At 36.3% G+C, this 16,312-nt stretch overlaps 1 protein-coding gene across 2 annotated transcripts in view; it reads left to right on the forward strand.

Annotated features, from left to right (window-relative positions):
- Window positions 1-16,312, forward strand: part of NCOA3 (nuclear receptor coactivator 3) — an 84,740-nt gene that overhangs the window by 65,078 nt on the left and 3,350 nt on the right. Inside the window, exons 8-23 of one of the 2 annotated variants that reach the window (XM_075768815.1) lie at window positions 58-246; window positions 490-591; window positions 1,407-1,547; window positions 2,796-2,943; window positions 3,859-4,247; window positions 4,510-5,390; window positions 6,931-7,066; window positions 8,172-8,360; window positions 8,893-9,126; window positions 10,689-10,815; window positions 11,327-11,498; window positions 12,271-12,567; window positions 13,548-13,652; window positions 14,100-14,325; window positions 14,545-14,719; window positions 15,276-15,417. In XM_075768815.1, the coding sequence (XP_075624930.1) occupies window positions 58-246; window positions 490-591; window positions 1,407-1,547; window positions 2,796-2,943; window positions 3,859-4,247; window positions 4,510-5,390; window positions 6,931-7,066; window positions 8,172-8,360; window positions 8,893-9,126; window positions 10,689-10,815; window positions 11,327-11,498; window positions 12,271-12,567; window positions 13,548-13,652; window positions 14,100-14,325; window positions 14,545-14,719; window positions 15,276-15,417 (3,653 nt within the window). The remainder of the gene's footprint in view (window positions 1-57; window positions 247-489; window positions 592-1,406; window positions 1,548-2,795; window positions 2,944-3,858; window positions 4,248-4,509; window positions 5,391-6,930; window positions 7,067-8,171; window positions 8,361-8,892; window positions 9,127-10,688; window positions 10,816-11,326; window positions 11,499-12,270; window positions 12,568-13,547; window positions 13,653-14,099; window positions 14,326-14,544; window positions 14,720-15,275; window positions 15,418-16,312) is intronic. The other variant, XM_075768816.1, reaches the window with a different exon arrangement.

Below are 16,312 nucleotides of genomic sequence, written 5' to 3' on the forward strand. Positions count from 1 at the left end.
TGATCAGTTCAGATTTTATCTGAAAATCTTTATAAATTCTTACTGTGTTCTTTTAAGTTAATGGAGTTGCTTGGACCAATGAAACACCTAGACAGAAGAGTCATACATTCAACTGCCGGATGATGGTGAAAACCTCTCATGATCTTTTGGAAGATGTAGGCAGCCACCAGGATATGCGTCAAAGATATGAAACAATGCAGTGCTTTGCTTTATCTCAGCCAAGAGCTATGATGGAAGAGGGGGAAGGTAGGAAGTTTTGTGGAATCTGCGTGCACAAAAGAAATCTCCCAGTAAGCGGTCAGTATTTAGTATGTGTTATGAAATCCGTAGTTTCTGCAATCCATTTTTAAGTAAGTAGGAACAGAATGTAAAAACTTTAATTCTTATTGTCTATACTTCTATTTTAACAACTAAAGATGCTTCAGCTATTTTATTAGATGCTTTTTCTGGGAGAGAAATGAAAGAAGAAACATTCCTTTTTAAATACAGATTTGCAGTCCTGTATGATTTGTGTGGCACGTCGTATCACAACTGCAGAAAGGGTATTTCCAACAAATCCAGAGAGCTTTATTACAAGACACGATCTTTCAGGTGAGAAATGTACCCAAGATGAAGGTATGAAGGATTTTTTTTGTGTATGTCCATGTGCTCTTGTTTTAAATAAATCAAGTATGTAAATAAATTGTCTATCTGTAGTGACCAGCAGAATTCATACTGAGAATTCCCAACTGTTTTTTGTAATATACCATTGTTGGCAGTGGGGTAAAGCAACAACTGTGGGACGCATTTTCTGTCTCTATGCTAGTCTGCTATTGTTTGACAACTTGGTATAAAGCATTACTTGTGTTTTAACTTGGCAGCATTTCAAATGGTTGTCGCTGTGCTTTTCTTTACACGTAAGAAATACTTTAAATCATAACTGAAGCTAATAAAAGTTCTTTAGAATGCTTGTATTTTTGTACAGTGTGAGCTAATGCTTAAAGTGCTTTATGCTGTTTAAATTGAATGAGGCTTTTTCAAATGCCAGTTAATGTTTGTGATGTTTGTTTATGGATGTAGTTGGTCAGTATTTTTAAAAATTTTTCTGTGTATCCATCCTTTGGGTGTGTGTAACCAGAGACTAAAGTTATTGTTTTCTAAAGCTCTGGCATTACCCTGTGGGTGCTTAACTTCCTTTTTTTCAGTTATCTAAATCTCTTTGAATATTGATGATTTAACAAGCAGCATCATATTCTCACATGGCAGATAATTCATAAAAGTAACTTCTGCATACTCAAACTGTGGTGTTAGGCTGATGAACAATTGAAATGGTGAAGTTGGAGCCGTCTGAAATGTATCGTATTTATACAAAAGGATTGGCATAGTCATAAAGAGTTTTAACGTGGGTATTTTCTTTCCTGTTACAGGCAAACTTGTCAACATTGATACAAACTCATTACGGTCTTCCATGAGACCTGGCTTTGAAGATATAATTCGTCGGTGTATTCAGAGGTTCTTATGCCATAATGATGGACAGTCATGGTCAAACAAACGTCACTATCATGAAGGTAAAAATCTGCTTGTGTTGTTTCGTCATACTGCTCTCCTAGTGGCTGCATTTTTTTTCTGAAAACCAAAAATGCTAAATTCTGCCCATGTTATTTTTTTCATACTTTTGTTTATTGCTGTGACTCCTATTAACAAACTGAAGGAGGATGACCTCTTGAGAAACAGGAATTCTGATGGAAGTTATTTTGTTTTTCTAATGTGCCTATTTTGATAATTTTCATGGAAAATACCAGATACATGATCTGGGAGCCTGAAGTAGTCTGTTTTTCCACAGATGGATATAGCAATGACAGTGACAGCTATATTTCTGTAATAACATGAAATCCTTAATTATCATTTGCTTGTTATCTTTGTTTAACATTACTTTGACTTTCTTTTTATTTTAATTCATCCTTTCTTTTGTTAAAGGATAGCTCACTAAGAGTGGTAACAGTTGTGTTGATGCCTTTTTCTTATTCAAGACACAAGGGTTCAAAATATTTTCAGTGTTCCAGTGTTAAGTATTTTGTAATGTTTATTTGATAACCTTGATAGATAAAGTGAGGTACAGTCACTGTCTTCAGCAAGAACGATGGCATTTTCTAAGTTTTCTAAACTCCAGTCTTTTTGAAGGATTCACAAAATAATTCAAGTTGAGGGGATATTAAATAGAGAGAAACTCATACTGGCAGAAAATGGAGTTTCCATTCCATTGGAAGTTCTTCAACTTGACTGATTAAATGAATCCTAAATTAACGAGAAATTTGGAGCTCAGATTAAAAGCAATGGCTTGCACAATTTTTTGATTGAAATAAAACTTTTAAACTTTGAAACTTAAAAATACTTCATCTGAAAGCTTCCAAGTTTCATTTCTATTCCGTATTAATTATCTGTATATTATAGTGCAGCTAATATTGAAGTGTTGCTTAGTCCTTCTCCCCAAGGAGAAGCCGTGGGAACCTACTAATCTAGCCTTGGAAGTTTGTTAACAAATGTAGAACTTTGTGTTCACCATGCACAACTGGCAAAATACTGCAGCATCAAAATAATCTTGTTTGCTTTTATCTTCCCTCCGCTAATCTAGGAGAAAATGTGGAATGCTTCCTTTTTCTGAATATCTATCTTAGGAGTGTGTGCAATTTTTTTAATTATTAATTTTTTAAAACATCTTAAGCAAATGAAGGCTATTGTGTTAAAAATCTGTAGAGTTCATATTAATAATTCTTGGGCTTTTAAGTATCAACTATACTTGTGTATTTCCTTTACAGCTTATACACAAGGTCATGCTGAAACACCATTGTATCGGTTTTCTTTAGCGGATGGTACTATAGTGACGGCACAAACCAAGAGTAAACTATTTCGAAATCCTGTAACTAATGACCGCCATGGATTTGTTTCTACTCACTTTCTTCAAAGGTGAAATCAGTCATGTCTGTTTGTCATTTAGGTGTCGTAGCTTTTAAAAATATATCTGACCCTGAAGATACCTGAAAAAACAGTGTGCCAAAATATTTTATCTGATTAAAACTCAGAGGAGAAATAACTTGGGAAGCAGAGTTGCATAGCGTACACATAAATGTGTCAACCTAACACTGACGCTCCCAACTTAACTGTGTGGCAGAAAGACAGTCACAGTCAAGAGAGAGGTTTTTCCTCACTACCTGCATGGAGGCTGTATTATGTCTTCAATATTCTTTTGGGTTAACATTTATAATGATGAAACACTAAAAATAAAAATGCTCAGTTACATGCTTTATCTTACTTTTTTAATTGCAGACCAATTAAAAAGACAACAAAACTCCCTCAGATGCATCATTGATGACTCAGAGTTAAATGTACCTTAAATAGCGCTTCCTGTGACCTGTTCTTGTTGATTGCAAGAATAATTGAAATGCCACTCTGGAGGGAATCTGTCTGCTTCTGGCATTAAAGTGCCTCCAGATGCTGACAAATGAGTAGCTGAGATGGTTCAAGGCATCATTAGTGTGCACAGTAGAATAGTGTCATGCATTGAGTCAGGAAGGGAGTAAAAGAAGGAAGATGTTTAAACTGATAGATCTGACTAATGACTGTTGATGAAAGCCTTTTGAAGGGGGTGATACTGTATATACTTATAATTCAAGTTCCCTAAAGGACCAAGCATTTCTGTAATGAACAAATGAGTGGCATGGCTTAGTTCTGCTTTTGTGGAAGCTTGAATTCTCACTGCTCTTTTCAAAAAAGTATTTGGAAAATTATTTAATAATGTTGTTCTGTTTTTGTAGCACTTGATTCCAAATAAGGTTTTAATTTGTTTTCTTGGGGTTTCTGGGGATGTTGTTGAACTTACAGAGAGCAAAATGGATATCGGCCAAATCCAAATTCAGTTGGGCAAAGCATCAGAACACCTGTGGCCGGAAACACAAATTCTGTTGGTGGTCTTATGAACGTGTCACCTGGTCAAGGCATGCCAATGCAGAACAGGAACTACGGTATGGGAGATCCCAATGCAGTGGGTCAGCTGAGCAGCACTCGATATGGAGGCCCTGGTAGTATGGGGCCAATGAACTCTGGACCCGGAATGCAGTCCTCTGCCTATCAGAACAACAATTATGGGTTAAATATAAGTAGCCCACCACACAGTAGTCCTGGTTTAACTTCCAACCAGCAGAATTTAATGATATCTCCTAGGAATCGAGGGAGTCCAAAAATGAGTTCACACCAGTTTTCTCCAGTTACAGGTATTGTATTTTTGCTGTAAGCTCTTTTTTTTTTTTTTTTTTAAGCTATCTTTCCTCACTTTCATCTGAATTCCATCTTTCATCCTTTTTAACAGTTCTATATGACCTTGTATGTGTTACTTCAATGTAGTATACCTAATTTCATGGTAAAAATTTATTTTAAAATAATTAACTCAATGTGGCAATCATACAGAATCCAAAGGACAAGTATATACAGACAGTACCATAGCCTAATAGGTTTGATCTCTGTCCTGTGATACAGGTATGCACTCTCCAATGGGATCTGCCAGCAACACCGGCAACAGCACTTTCTCTAGCAGTTCTCTTAGTGCTCTTCAAGCCATTAGTGAGGGTGTTGGAACTTCCCTTTTATCAACTCTTTCTTCACCGGGTCCAAAATTGGATAATTCCCCAAACATGAGCATAACTCAGCAAAGTAAAACGAGTACCCAGGACTCCAAAAGCCCTTCTGGTTTGTATTGTGAACAAAACCAAGTGGAAAGTTCCATCTGTCCGTCAAACAGCAGGGATCTCCTTAGTGAAAAAGATAGTAAAGAGGGAAATCTGGAGGCATCTGAAAGTCAGAGGGGACCATCTGAAAGCAAAGGGCATAAAAAACTACTTCAGCTACTCACATGCTCCTCAGAAGAAAGAGGACATTCTACAGCATCAAACTCGCCTTTAGACTCAAATTGTAAAGAATCTTCTACCAATGTTACCAGCCCTTCAGGAGTTTCCTCATCAACATCTGGGGGAGTATCTTCCTCCTCAAACATGCATGGGTCACTCCTGCAAGAGAAGCATAGGATTTTACATAAATTGTTGCAGAATGGTAATTCTCCTGCAGAGGTAGCCAAGATCACAGCTGAAGCTACTGGTAAAGACACGTATCATGATGCTAGTAATGCAGCCCCCTGTGGAGAAGTCACTGTCAAACAAGAACAACTGAGCCCAAAGAAGAAGGAAAACAATGCTTTACTAAGATATCTGTTAGATAAAGATGATGTTAAGGACCCACTTTCCAAAGAGTTGAAGCCTAAAGTAGAAAGTGTGGATAATAAAATGGGACAATGCAGTAGTTCTACAATTCCTACTTCTAGTCAAGAGAAAGACATGAAAATAAAAACGGAACCAGCGGAGGAGGTACAGTATAATGTGAAATGATGGGAGTCAACAAACCAATGTTTTCTTATTACAGTTAATGGCTAAATATAGAACACTCTTTTTAGTATGCATGTGTAAACATTTCTAAGAAAGTTCTGTGCAAATGGTGTGAAACTATACATTCTGGTTTTACTGTAACTGAAAAATCACAAAGAGAACTACAGGATATGTGTATTACCAAATGTGCTGAAATCCTGGACTAATGTTATTTTAAGTTATGGTATGATTAAGGCAGCGTATATTTACCAATTATTCCTTAAAATCAGATCTTTAACATCTGCTATTTCACATAGCACATGTTTATTTTTATGGCCTATTAGGAAATAGAGCAATTCGTTGGCAATTCAATAGCAAAAGGTAAAACATGATTTCATTTTGAAAATATAAACAACACAAAAATATATAATACTTAAAGTAGCTATAGATTTGTTTTAGTTCAGTCTTCAGTTTTAGCACTCTTTTTTTCCTTAAGTAAGGGAAAATGTTGTTCCAAAAACATATATATTCAGCCTTCAAATAAATATATGTATATTTATTTGTTTCAGTGTTTCTAGAGTTGAAATTCCAAGAAATGGAAATAGCAAAATATATCACCATGGAATAACTCTCCTGAAAGCAGCAGTACACTTGTTAGGGGCAGCTGTTCTTATACATAAAGTGAAGATAATATTTCTTTTATATTTAGTTCCTAAGTCACATTTAGAACTGCTTCAAAGTAAATAATACCGGCCAGTATGGCAGAATTTACTGAAAACATGTTGATATCTTAGAACTTGGATTTCCAAAGTCAGTAATAACTATGTAAATAAAAAAATATCGCACAATTTTTATATTAGCTAATGGCTGAGTATAAATGAAACACCCTATAACATTATTTGAGTACCACTTATGGAAAAGCCACTAACAACTACGCCAATGCGTAGTTTCAGTACTTGGTCCTGAGATTACCATATTCAGATAAGCTTGTTTTGTCAAGATATATATGCAATTATATATAGAAACATATATATATGCAATTCTTTTTCTGTTAAAACTGCATCTGATTTAAAGAGAAATTTTTAAAGATTAGGGTTCCAATTGTCCAGAAGAATCTGTGCGTACTTTTCATGTATTGTTGTGTTTACCAGTGATCAAGTTAGGCTTTTTGTGTATGACAAATACATTATCTATCACTGAATGGTATACATTCTTGATGTTATTTGTTCTTGTTAGTGTTTTTATCTTTGTAATTTGTGATGGCTGAAATGTTTATATTCAAAGGTGCTTTTCTTTTTATTTGTGTACTTCAATTTTCTCCTAATTCTCAAAATTAGCCAAGCAAAATACTCTTAAAAAAAAAAAAGTAGCTAAATGATATCTGAAGTTCTTTGGAAATGGAGAGATAGCCCAAGGTATTGTCAGTGAACTAAAACATTTGTCTCCCAGTTATATCTTTTAAGATTAGTGAGGAACTAAATAAAAGCTGAAGGATAGCCATATGATAGTAAATAACCTTGGTATTTTACTGCATCTTTTTCAGATGAGTGGAGACTTGGATAATTTGGATGCAATTCTCGGTGATCTGACTAGTTCAGAGTTTTACAATAATGCTATGTCTGCAAATGGAAATAACCTGGGAACAAAGCAAGCTTTATTTCAAGGAAATGCCCTATTGGGTAAGGAATTTAATCTAATATCACTTTGGTTTTGAAATTAGGGTTTTCTTCTTATCTGATGTAAACATAATGCATCCTCAAATCCTTAGACAATACTTTCTTGATGTCCTGTATCTTCAAGGATAAATGTAATACAAAATGGCTAATTATGCTTTCCTAGGCTACTATGTACACTGTTAGCTATCTTCACAGCACTCATCTACTATATACACAATTAATAAAGTTAACTTCAGTTCCTTATTTTATTGTTACTTTTGCGTCTGTCAGAGACAAGACATCAGGAAAAACATTTTATGAATTGTGGATTAAAATTGAGAATTTTTGTTCCTTACAAATGACTAGGGAAATATTATGGGATTGGTAGCAAGCTTTTGATTTCTTACTTATTGTGTGTGAAAACATCTTGTGGCCTGCAAATTCCGATCAGTACTCCTTGATGTTGAAACGAATGCCTTCCTTAGTAGGAAGGAAAGATAACCTTGCTAATACACCAGTGTCATTGCAGTTGTCACTTCCTTTTATAACGTTTGTCATCTCTTGATTATATAGGGCAATAGATTGCTGAGGTAACCTAAGGAGGTGAAACATAGATAATGAAAAATGTAAAAACAGGTATAAGAACACGTAAGGCCACAGACACTATTGGCTGTGGAGCACAGTGATTTCTGGGTTAATTAGTCCACACAGTACGCTGTACTCAGAAACACTCTGCTTTTGGATTCAACATGTTCCAGACAGAACCATTTGACTTGTTTCTATTTCCATGTCAGAGTTATCGGAAGGCTAGGCAGTCCACTCATATATTTCAAGGAGTCTGTAATACCAGTGTGTTTCAAAAGGTTAAAAACATGGTTAATTACAGAACTTAAATTAAAATAAACCTTTTTATGTCTGGGGCCAAAGGGATCTGCATTTGGCTTTTTCTGTAAAAGGTCTTAACTTTGTACTCAAAATGTGATTGGTGTAGTGAGAACATAAGTAAAATTACTATTCCTGGCTTCTTTAAGGTCAAATATATGTGCCTGTAAACAGATCAGATTTAAGTTATGACTAGTAATTTCTATTTAAAATGTACAATTGCATGCATATTTTAATTCTTCAACAGGTATGAGGAGTCCTCAGTCTGTGCAGACTACCCGCCCACCTTTCAACAGAGCCATGTCTTTAGACAGCCCTGTGGGTTCAAGTGCTCCAGTGAGGAATGTCAATCCGTTCTCCATGTTACAGAAGCCAAACTTGATGGGTGGAAGTCCAAGAATGATTGAGAACCAGGAAAATTTTGGACCTAATCTGGGTTTGTTGATTATATACAAATAGGTCTCATTGTAAAGGAAAAAGCTTTTATATAAAAAAAATATTGCAAGATTATAATATGAATTTTGGTTAGAAGAAACCTTAAATTTAAAGAATATTAGTTTTGCCATCAGCATGTAAATACTTTTTGATTTTACTATCCCTAGCTAAAATTGTAAGAACATAACTATTTACCATTTGTGTATTATTACCAGTATTTTTCTTTAGTAGTTAAATTATTTTTTACGATTTTGAGTTTTGAATTTAACGTATGTTTTTAATATAGAGAAGCAAGAATAGGTCATGATGGCAGTCAGTCATTAATATTTTAAAATATATTTAGATTAATATAGTTTGATGATTTAGAAATTGGCATGATAAACTTTAGTGCTTTTGTAAGAGTTCAATGAATTGATCTGTCATTGGCAGGTGTCCTTGTTGGTAAAACAAAACCCCATAAAAATAATTCTAAAAGCAAAATATATAATGTATTCTAGATGAAAAATTATTGTATTTTCTGCTCTTCATTTTAGCAGGTGCTCCCAACAGAAATGTAGCTATGAATCAGTCAGGAGACTGGGGTTTGTCAAATTCAAAGGTGAACAGGTTGGAACCTACAAGTTCTGCTTCAATGTTGAGACCAGGATCAGAGTTCGGTGCATCCCTTCCCAGACCTGCGGTGGGTGGCTCTATGTCTGGGCTGCCCATTCGCTCGAATAGCTTACCTGGTACAAGAGCAATGCTACAACAGCAAATGATTCACATGAGTAAGTTCTTTACTTTTTATTGTCCTGCTTAGAACAATGTAACTAGTTTCTTAATAAGCATTCATCATCAGAATCTTTTCAGTTTTGGTAGAATGCTAGCTTTTCATCCAAAGGCTTTTTGAGGTAAAGACTATAGAATAGAATCATAGACTCATTTAGGTTGGAAAAGACCTTTAAGATCAAGTCCAACCAATACCCTAGCACTGCCAAGTCCACCACTAAACCATGTCCCTAAGCAGCATACCTACACGTCTTTCAAATACCTTCAGGGATGCTGACTCAACCACTGTTGTTTTTCCGTGACTGGGACATTTGATGACTTTTTGGTGTTCTTTTTGTTTTCTTCTGGTGGTATCTGTGTGTTTCATACACAGATAATTCATGCTGAGTCCTCAGATTTTGGGGGATAATTTCTGTCTATTTCTGTTTCTCTAGTGCAGTACATCTCTGCTAAATTTGAGGAACTTAATACCATCTATGATTATATATGAAGATACTAGTATTCTGATTAATTCATTGTACTTGATATTTTTTTTTCGCTGTTAACTTCTTGGTAATCAGGGTTTTTTAAAGCTTTTTCTTAAGTATTTCAAAATGCTTCTCACATGGAGTCTCCAAATTTCATATAAAACACATTGCAAGTACAGGTTCTCTTTTAAGTATTCATGTTTGCATGGGAGAAAATAAACTGCATGTCTAAAAGAGAATCTTAAAGCCTATGCTTTTTTTCTGTTCTATATCTCAGACAAAGGTTTAGCCTAGAGCTGAAATTGTTCTGTCTAATGTGGCAATGCTCACATGCCCAAAACAGGCTGAAATAGACTGGCATTCTTTTTTTTTCCATTTTCATCACGGAAGGCTACCAGGGCTGTTGCCAGTTCTCTTAGACAGACTTACTGTTTCAATGCGACATGTAGATGTAAGGCTAAATAAGGAAGGAATTTATGCAGTCCTGACTGAGTCAGAGTTCCTCCGCTTAGCTTCCTAGAAATTGTTATTGCTAGGTGATTCCTACAAATATCGGGAAATAATGGGATGGCGCAAACTCTCCTATGTGGTGCTGTATGTCTCCGAATAGGTAGAAGGAAGGCCATACTCCCAAAGAGCAAAATGCTATTATGTACCTTCTGTTTCCTTTGATTTTTTCACTCTGTTTCGGAATTTAAAATGCCAAGTGTTGTTGATGTCACTATGACAATGTATATTTGCTAGTACCCAGATTTCATTGGCCAGAACACTTTTTTTTTTTAATGTAAAGTTTTGCTGTCTCTCTCAAGTTCCTATTTTAGAGGCTTAAAGATTAGAAATAGCAATTCTGCTCTAACAGAAGCAGTATCAGTACCAGCTTTGTATCACTGTCATATTTAAATCTGTGGTCTGTTATATTTCTGAAATTATCTTGACTATGAGTTTATGTACGTACACACTTTAAACATGTTAATGGAAAGCTCGTCAAACTTCTTAACAATTTGTGTGATAATCCACAATGCTTTATATGAACACTGGGAGACCAAGAGGACACCTTTTGTTTTTAAAAAACACACAAATGTTTTATCTCACAGGGCCAAATGAGATAAACATTGGCATGGGGGGGAATCTGTATGGACAGCCAGGACCATCTAACCAACCAGGATCGTGGCCTGACAACATGCTGTCCATGGAGCAAGCATCGCGGGGTTCACAAAACAGGTAGAGTTGGGGAAGGTTTTAAGATAAGTTTAAATACAGGTGTTCACTGTTTATCAGAAGAATTTAAGACCTGGAAAAAAATTAATGTAGCACATACAGTGGGGATAACAGATTGGAGTCAGAATCTGTTTCCATTTCTGCTACTGTTTTCTCATATGACACTGGGTATCTTTTAACCCAGCTCCACAAAAGGTGTTGCTAACAAAATCAATCAGTCCTTGAGTTGGGAGGCATGGAGAAAAGAGGTGAGAAAATCTGAAATCATGTCTCTCTGAGACATACAGAAGCCAGGAGAAAATGGGGGTGGGGGTGGGTGGGGGTGTGTGTATTCAAGGATAGATGGCAGTTGACTGGACATTTTGGGACCTACATTTGGGACTTAAGTTCTTAAGTCTTACGTCAGCCTTCTGAGTGATTATAGTACTTGATCATCTCCAGGTCAATATATTATCTAAAAACTATGTATATGCCTTTATAGTCCATAATGATTGTAATGTTTTTATATATACAGACAATTAGTTAGAAACTCTTTGGATGACCTCTTATGTCCGGCACCAAATATGGAAGGCCAGACTGATGAAAGGGCACTTTTGGATCAGCTGCACACATTGCTGAGTAATACGGATGTCACAGGTCTGGAAGAAATTGACAGAGCATTAGGAATTCCCGATCTTGTAAACCAAGTAAGTAAAAGGAGAATTTGGCCATTTATTTTCAAAAAACCTGTATTATTTTGTTACTTGAAAAGAAAGTGAAGGCAGCACCCTCACTCACTCTGTCTCCTCGCTTCCTTGTCTTCACTTTCCTAAATCTGCCTTTGGAAGCATCTACCTGGAGTAGTGATTTTCATTGGTAAAGCTCAGTATTGATTACATTTCTTGCGCATTACAAAAACATAAAATTACATCATCTTAGATCAGTTTATTGTAATAAGCTTTGGTATATAGGGGGTGTGTAAATCATTATAATTCTATAAGCAGAGAATTGCATTGGGTTTCTTTAGTAAATTATTGTCAGCTGAGCTTGGATTGTGAAATATTTGAGTGGCAGTGAGTAGGACACTTCCATCTCCTCTAGTTCCAGCTTGAATTTGCATGGCTAGCAAATAGAAAAAAGAAAATCTATGAATAATTTGGAACTTGCTAAAAACCACAAAATCATACTGTCATTTCTACAAACTGCAGTTTAGAAGTGCAGAAGGGCTTGAATTATGATATTGGTTTGCCCATGTAAGCAGGGTGCAGCAGAAGTATTTAAAAAAAATTAAATTATTATTAACAACAACAACTTTTGGTATTTTACTTGTCTGAAGACAAAACTAACAGTAATCTGTCCATGCTGTGTTCTACCTAAGAAACTGTTGGTTGTTGTATGCTGTGTTAGCTTTATGGTTTCTATAGCGATTCCTACTTAAAGAATACACTACTAGTGAAAACACTTTTATATCTGTTGAAGGGACAAGCTTTGGAAGCCAAACAAGATTCATTTCAAGGTCAGGAATCTTCAGTTATGATTGACCAGAAGCCTTCGTTATATGGTCAGCCCTATCAAGGGCAAGGGGCAGCAATGCCAGGAGGTTTTAGTAACATTCAGGGACAACAGCCATCCTTTAATTCAGTAATGAATCAGATGAGCCAACAGAGCAATTTTCCACTTCAAAGTATGCATCCTAGAGCAAATGTGATGAGACCTCGAACCAATACACCAAAGCAGCTCCGCATGCAGCTCCAGCAGAGGCTTCAGGGGCAGCAGGTAATCTTTTGCTCCTCTGTTTACACTTTCTTCTTGTTTTGGGATGGAATAAAGTGCACACTGAATTGTGTTGCTTCATGAATACAAACATTGACATTACAGCAGATGATTGAAAGGATGGATCTTTCGTTTTGACAGTGCTTTTCACACTGAGTGCCTAATGGCTGTAGGAGTGAAAGAACCTCCTTCATCAGCCTCCTTAGCTACAGATTGGATTGGTTTCTGCAGCACACAACGTAATTGCTACTTAAAACAGTACTCTTGTACAACGTAGCTGTGGATGATCTCTTTATCCATTTTTAGTATTTTATCTGAATCTCACTGATTATCATTAAATGGGCAGCTGCATTTCTCCTTCAAATCAAATGTTACTTTTTTTTGACTGTGTGTTCTAACCATTTGGGCTTATTGAAATATGGGTTTGCTTTCCGTTTATTGATTTGATGTCATTTTAGGTATTTTCTTAGGATGAAAGGTGAGAGAGTAGATCCAGCCATGTAGATCTTAACACTGGGTTGAAAGCACTGCTTAAAAAATTGCTGCTGGATGTCAGCATTGAATTCCCCATGTGAAAATGCAGTCCTGATATCAAATACAATGTACAAATAAAACTCAGAAAACTGAGATAGGGCTGCGTGACACAGAATGGCGATGTTTAATCCTTAGGAAATAGTGTGTTCTATCTTGCTTGTTCCGTGACTATGAAATATATATTTGTTCTTAAAAAGTGCTAATTTTGAGGGAAGAAAAAAAAAAAGCCAGTTAGTGCTGCACTGTTTACAGGGGTTTTCTCTTTCTTTATGTTTGAGCTGCTTAACCAAATAGTTTAGTACTTCAGGTGCATCAAACAAGGCAAAAATTAACCACTGCACATTATGGATGCAAGAGGTTTGTAAAAAATGTTTTTTGGAGGAGTTGCCATTACTTTGTTCAGTTCCTGGTATTTTCAAGCTAATAGTACTAAAATGTCTTTTTCCAAGTTTATGAATCAGACTCGTCAAGCGCTTGAAATGAAAATGGAAAATCCAGTTAGTGGTAATACCTCAGTGATGAGACCAGTTATGCAACCACAGGTGGGATCACAGGTAAGTAATGATTGCACTAGCTGTCTGAAACAGTAATTTTTAAATAGACATATTTTTTACATGTCTGTTTAGAATTTGGACTTTCTTTCATGGTTTCACAGCATTCCTTTTGGTCTTGTTTCTCACTGTATGATTATAAAAGGTGGGGTTTTACCTCTCTTATTCATCAAATTTCAGAGGGATTTGGTCATGCTATTGATACAGTGTGCCAATAGTCTTTTCCATGTTGAATATGATAGGTAATCTACTTTATCATTTGTTTAGCACTAATGACAACATAATGAAGACCTTTGACTGGTTTTTGATGCTTTTTGTACTGGATGTGGGTTTTCTTATCTTTCTGTTCTGTAATGGATATGCTGGATCTTAGAGTGTTTGATTGAGTCTGACATGATTTCATTTGTAAAAATGTTTTCTAATATGATTTTTCTTTTCTTTGGGGGAAAGCAGCAAGGTTTTCTTAATGCTCAAATGGTGGCTCAGCGTAACAGGGAGCTAATAAGTCATCATTTTAGACAACAGAGGATGGCAATGATGATGCAGCAGCAACAGCAACCTCAGGCCTTCAGTCCACCACCAAACGTGACAGCCTCAGGAAGCATGGATAGTGCTTTGACAGGCCCTCCAATGGCTCAAGTTCCTCCACAGCAATTCCCCTATCCAGCTAATTACGGTATGAGTACTAACATGGGGGGGGTTGTCTGTCTGGTGTTCTTTTCCCTTTCTTCACTTATTATTAATCCAGACTACCTAAATACCTATCATTCTGAAAAAATGGAAAATACTTCTACAAAAAAGGATGACTCTTTCCCTTCCTATCATTGCAAGAAGATAAACTAAAAGTACTAGGTGATGATAACTGAAGTATATTGTCTGTTCTTCGTCTTTTAAGGAATAAGCCAACAACCTGATCCTGCATTTAGCAGAGTATCAAGCCCTCCCAACCCAATGATGTCATCAAGAATTGGACCCTCCCAGAATCCTATGATGCAGCATCCTCAGACAGCAACAATGTACCAGTCCCCTGAGATGAAGGGCTGGCCATCAGGAAGCATGGCCAGGAGCAGGTGAACTTCTCAATTATAACCTAATAGCTCAAAAATTGTCTTTCATTTTGTCAAAAGTAGAAGCTATGTTAAATAGGTTGTAGTAGGAAAAGGAGTTTGAAGAGGGGAAAAATAATTATATCTCTAGTGTCTGTATGTCTTCGATCCTCCTCTGGAAATAGACTGATTAAATGTATCTTATGCTTAGCTCCATTTATTCATATTGGACCTCTACAATCAATATTTAGTCTTTGAATATTGCAAAATAGCTTGGGGGGAAATACAAAAGTTCAGAGTAGTATTACAATGTACAGTCCTAACAGAAGCCTCCAAAGAGGTTGCAATAGGAAATGCATACACATACTTCTGTGCATATCTAAAAAGTCAAAATTCCTTTTGGGAGGGAAATTTCTGTTGCTACGTTAAACAGATATTAGTTAGAAACCAAGTGAATGTAAAAATAGTTTTATGCTTCTGGTGACTTATCTTTCACGTGTTGACAGCTGGTGCAGGGAAGGCAATTTATCAATGTGTAAAGTTCTTGGAAGGTATTTTCATTTGTCCTTTTGTGCTTCAGTTCTTTCCCGCAGCAGCAGTTCAGCCATCAAGGTAATCCAGCAGCATACAGTATGATGCACATGAATGGCAGCAGTGGCCATATTGGACAGATGAATATCAATACCATGCCTATGTCAGGGATGCCTATGGGTCCAGACCAGGTAAGTTATACATAAAGATCAATGAAAAGATCTGTTGGCTCTCTTCCCACTGAGTGCAATTTGCTTCAAGCCATTCCTCTGGCTCAGTCCTGTTCTCAGTTATCCTGTTGTGTTTGTATTTACATCTATGCACCTGCCATTCATATGTCCCAGGAGATACTTACTTTTGATGAACCCAAGCCATATGCTGTGACTAGCTGTTGACTTTGAAGTATCATAGGTAGGATCAAGGCTTAAACTGCACAAAGGCTGCTTAAATACTTCTGAGCCTGGAGAAACCCCAGAGAGCAGGACATGAAGATTGTGAAAAGCATCTTGAGCAGATGTAAAAGATTATATATAAATAGCTCTTATGAGTCAGACCAAGAATCCTGGTAGCACAGTATCCTTTTTCTGGCAGAAGCTGATGATGATACTTAGCCTTATAATACCTTAGAATAGCTTGTGTATGCATAGCAAGAAATTATGGAAAATTTAGGACCCTTATTTAAGGGAAAAGTGAGCAAATAACAGGCACTGCACAGAAGGCTGAAATACTAAATATATTTTTGCTGTAATCTTTCCACAAAATACCAAGGGATGAGCAATGTAATACTGAGATAAGCTAAACGTATTCAAGTAGAAAGTACCTCATGAAATTTTGTCTAAGGAATTAACCTAAGAAAGCAGCTAAAATAATCTGAGGACCTCTGGGTGATAAGTAAGGACCTTGATATAACAAGTACCTTTTATAAAGGGGGAAGAGGAATGTAATGTGTCAGATTTTCCAAACTCACAGGTCATACAGTGAAGATACCCAAATAATGTGTGTAGGAAATTCTGGGACTACATTTCTTTTCTACAAAAGCAGAGCACTGAAATGCTATTCTTTTGCTTAGGAATTGACTGCCAGTGC

Source organism: Balearica regulorum, chromosome 16, assembly GCF_011004875.1.
Source record: "Balearica regulorum gibbericeps isolate bBalReg1 chromosome 16, bBalReg1.pri, whole genome shotgun sequence".
Classification (NCBI taxonomy): Eukaryota; Metazoa; Chordata; class Aves; order Gruiformes; family Gruidae; genus Balearica; species Balearica regulorum.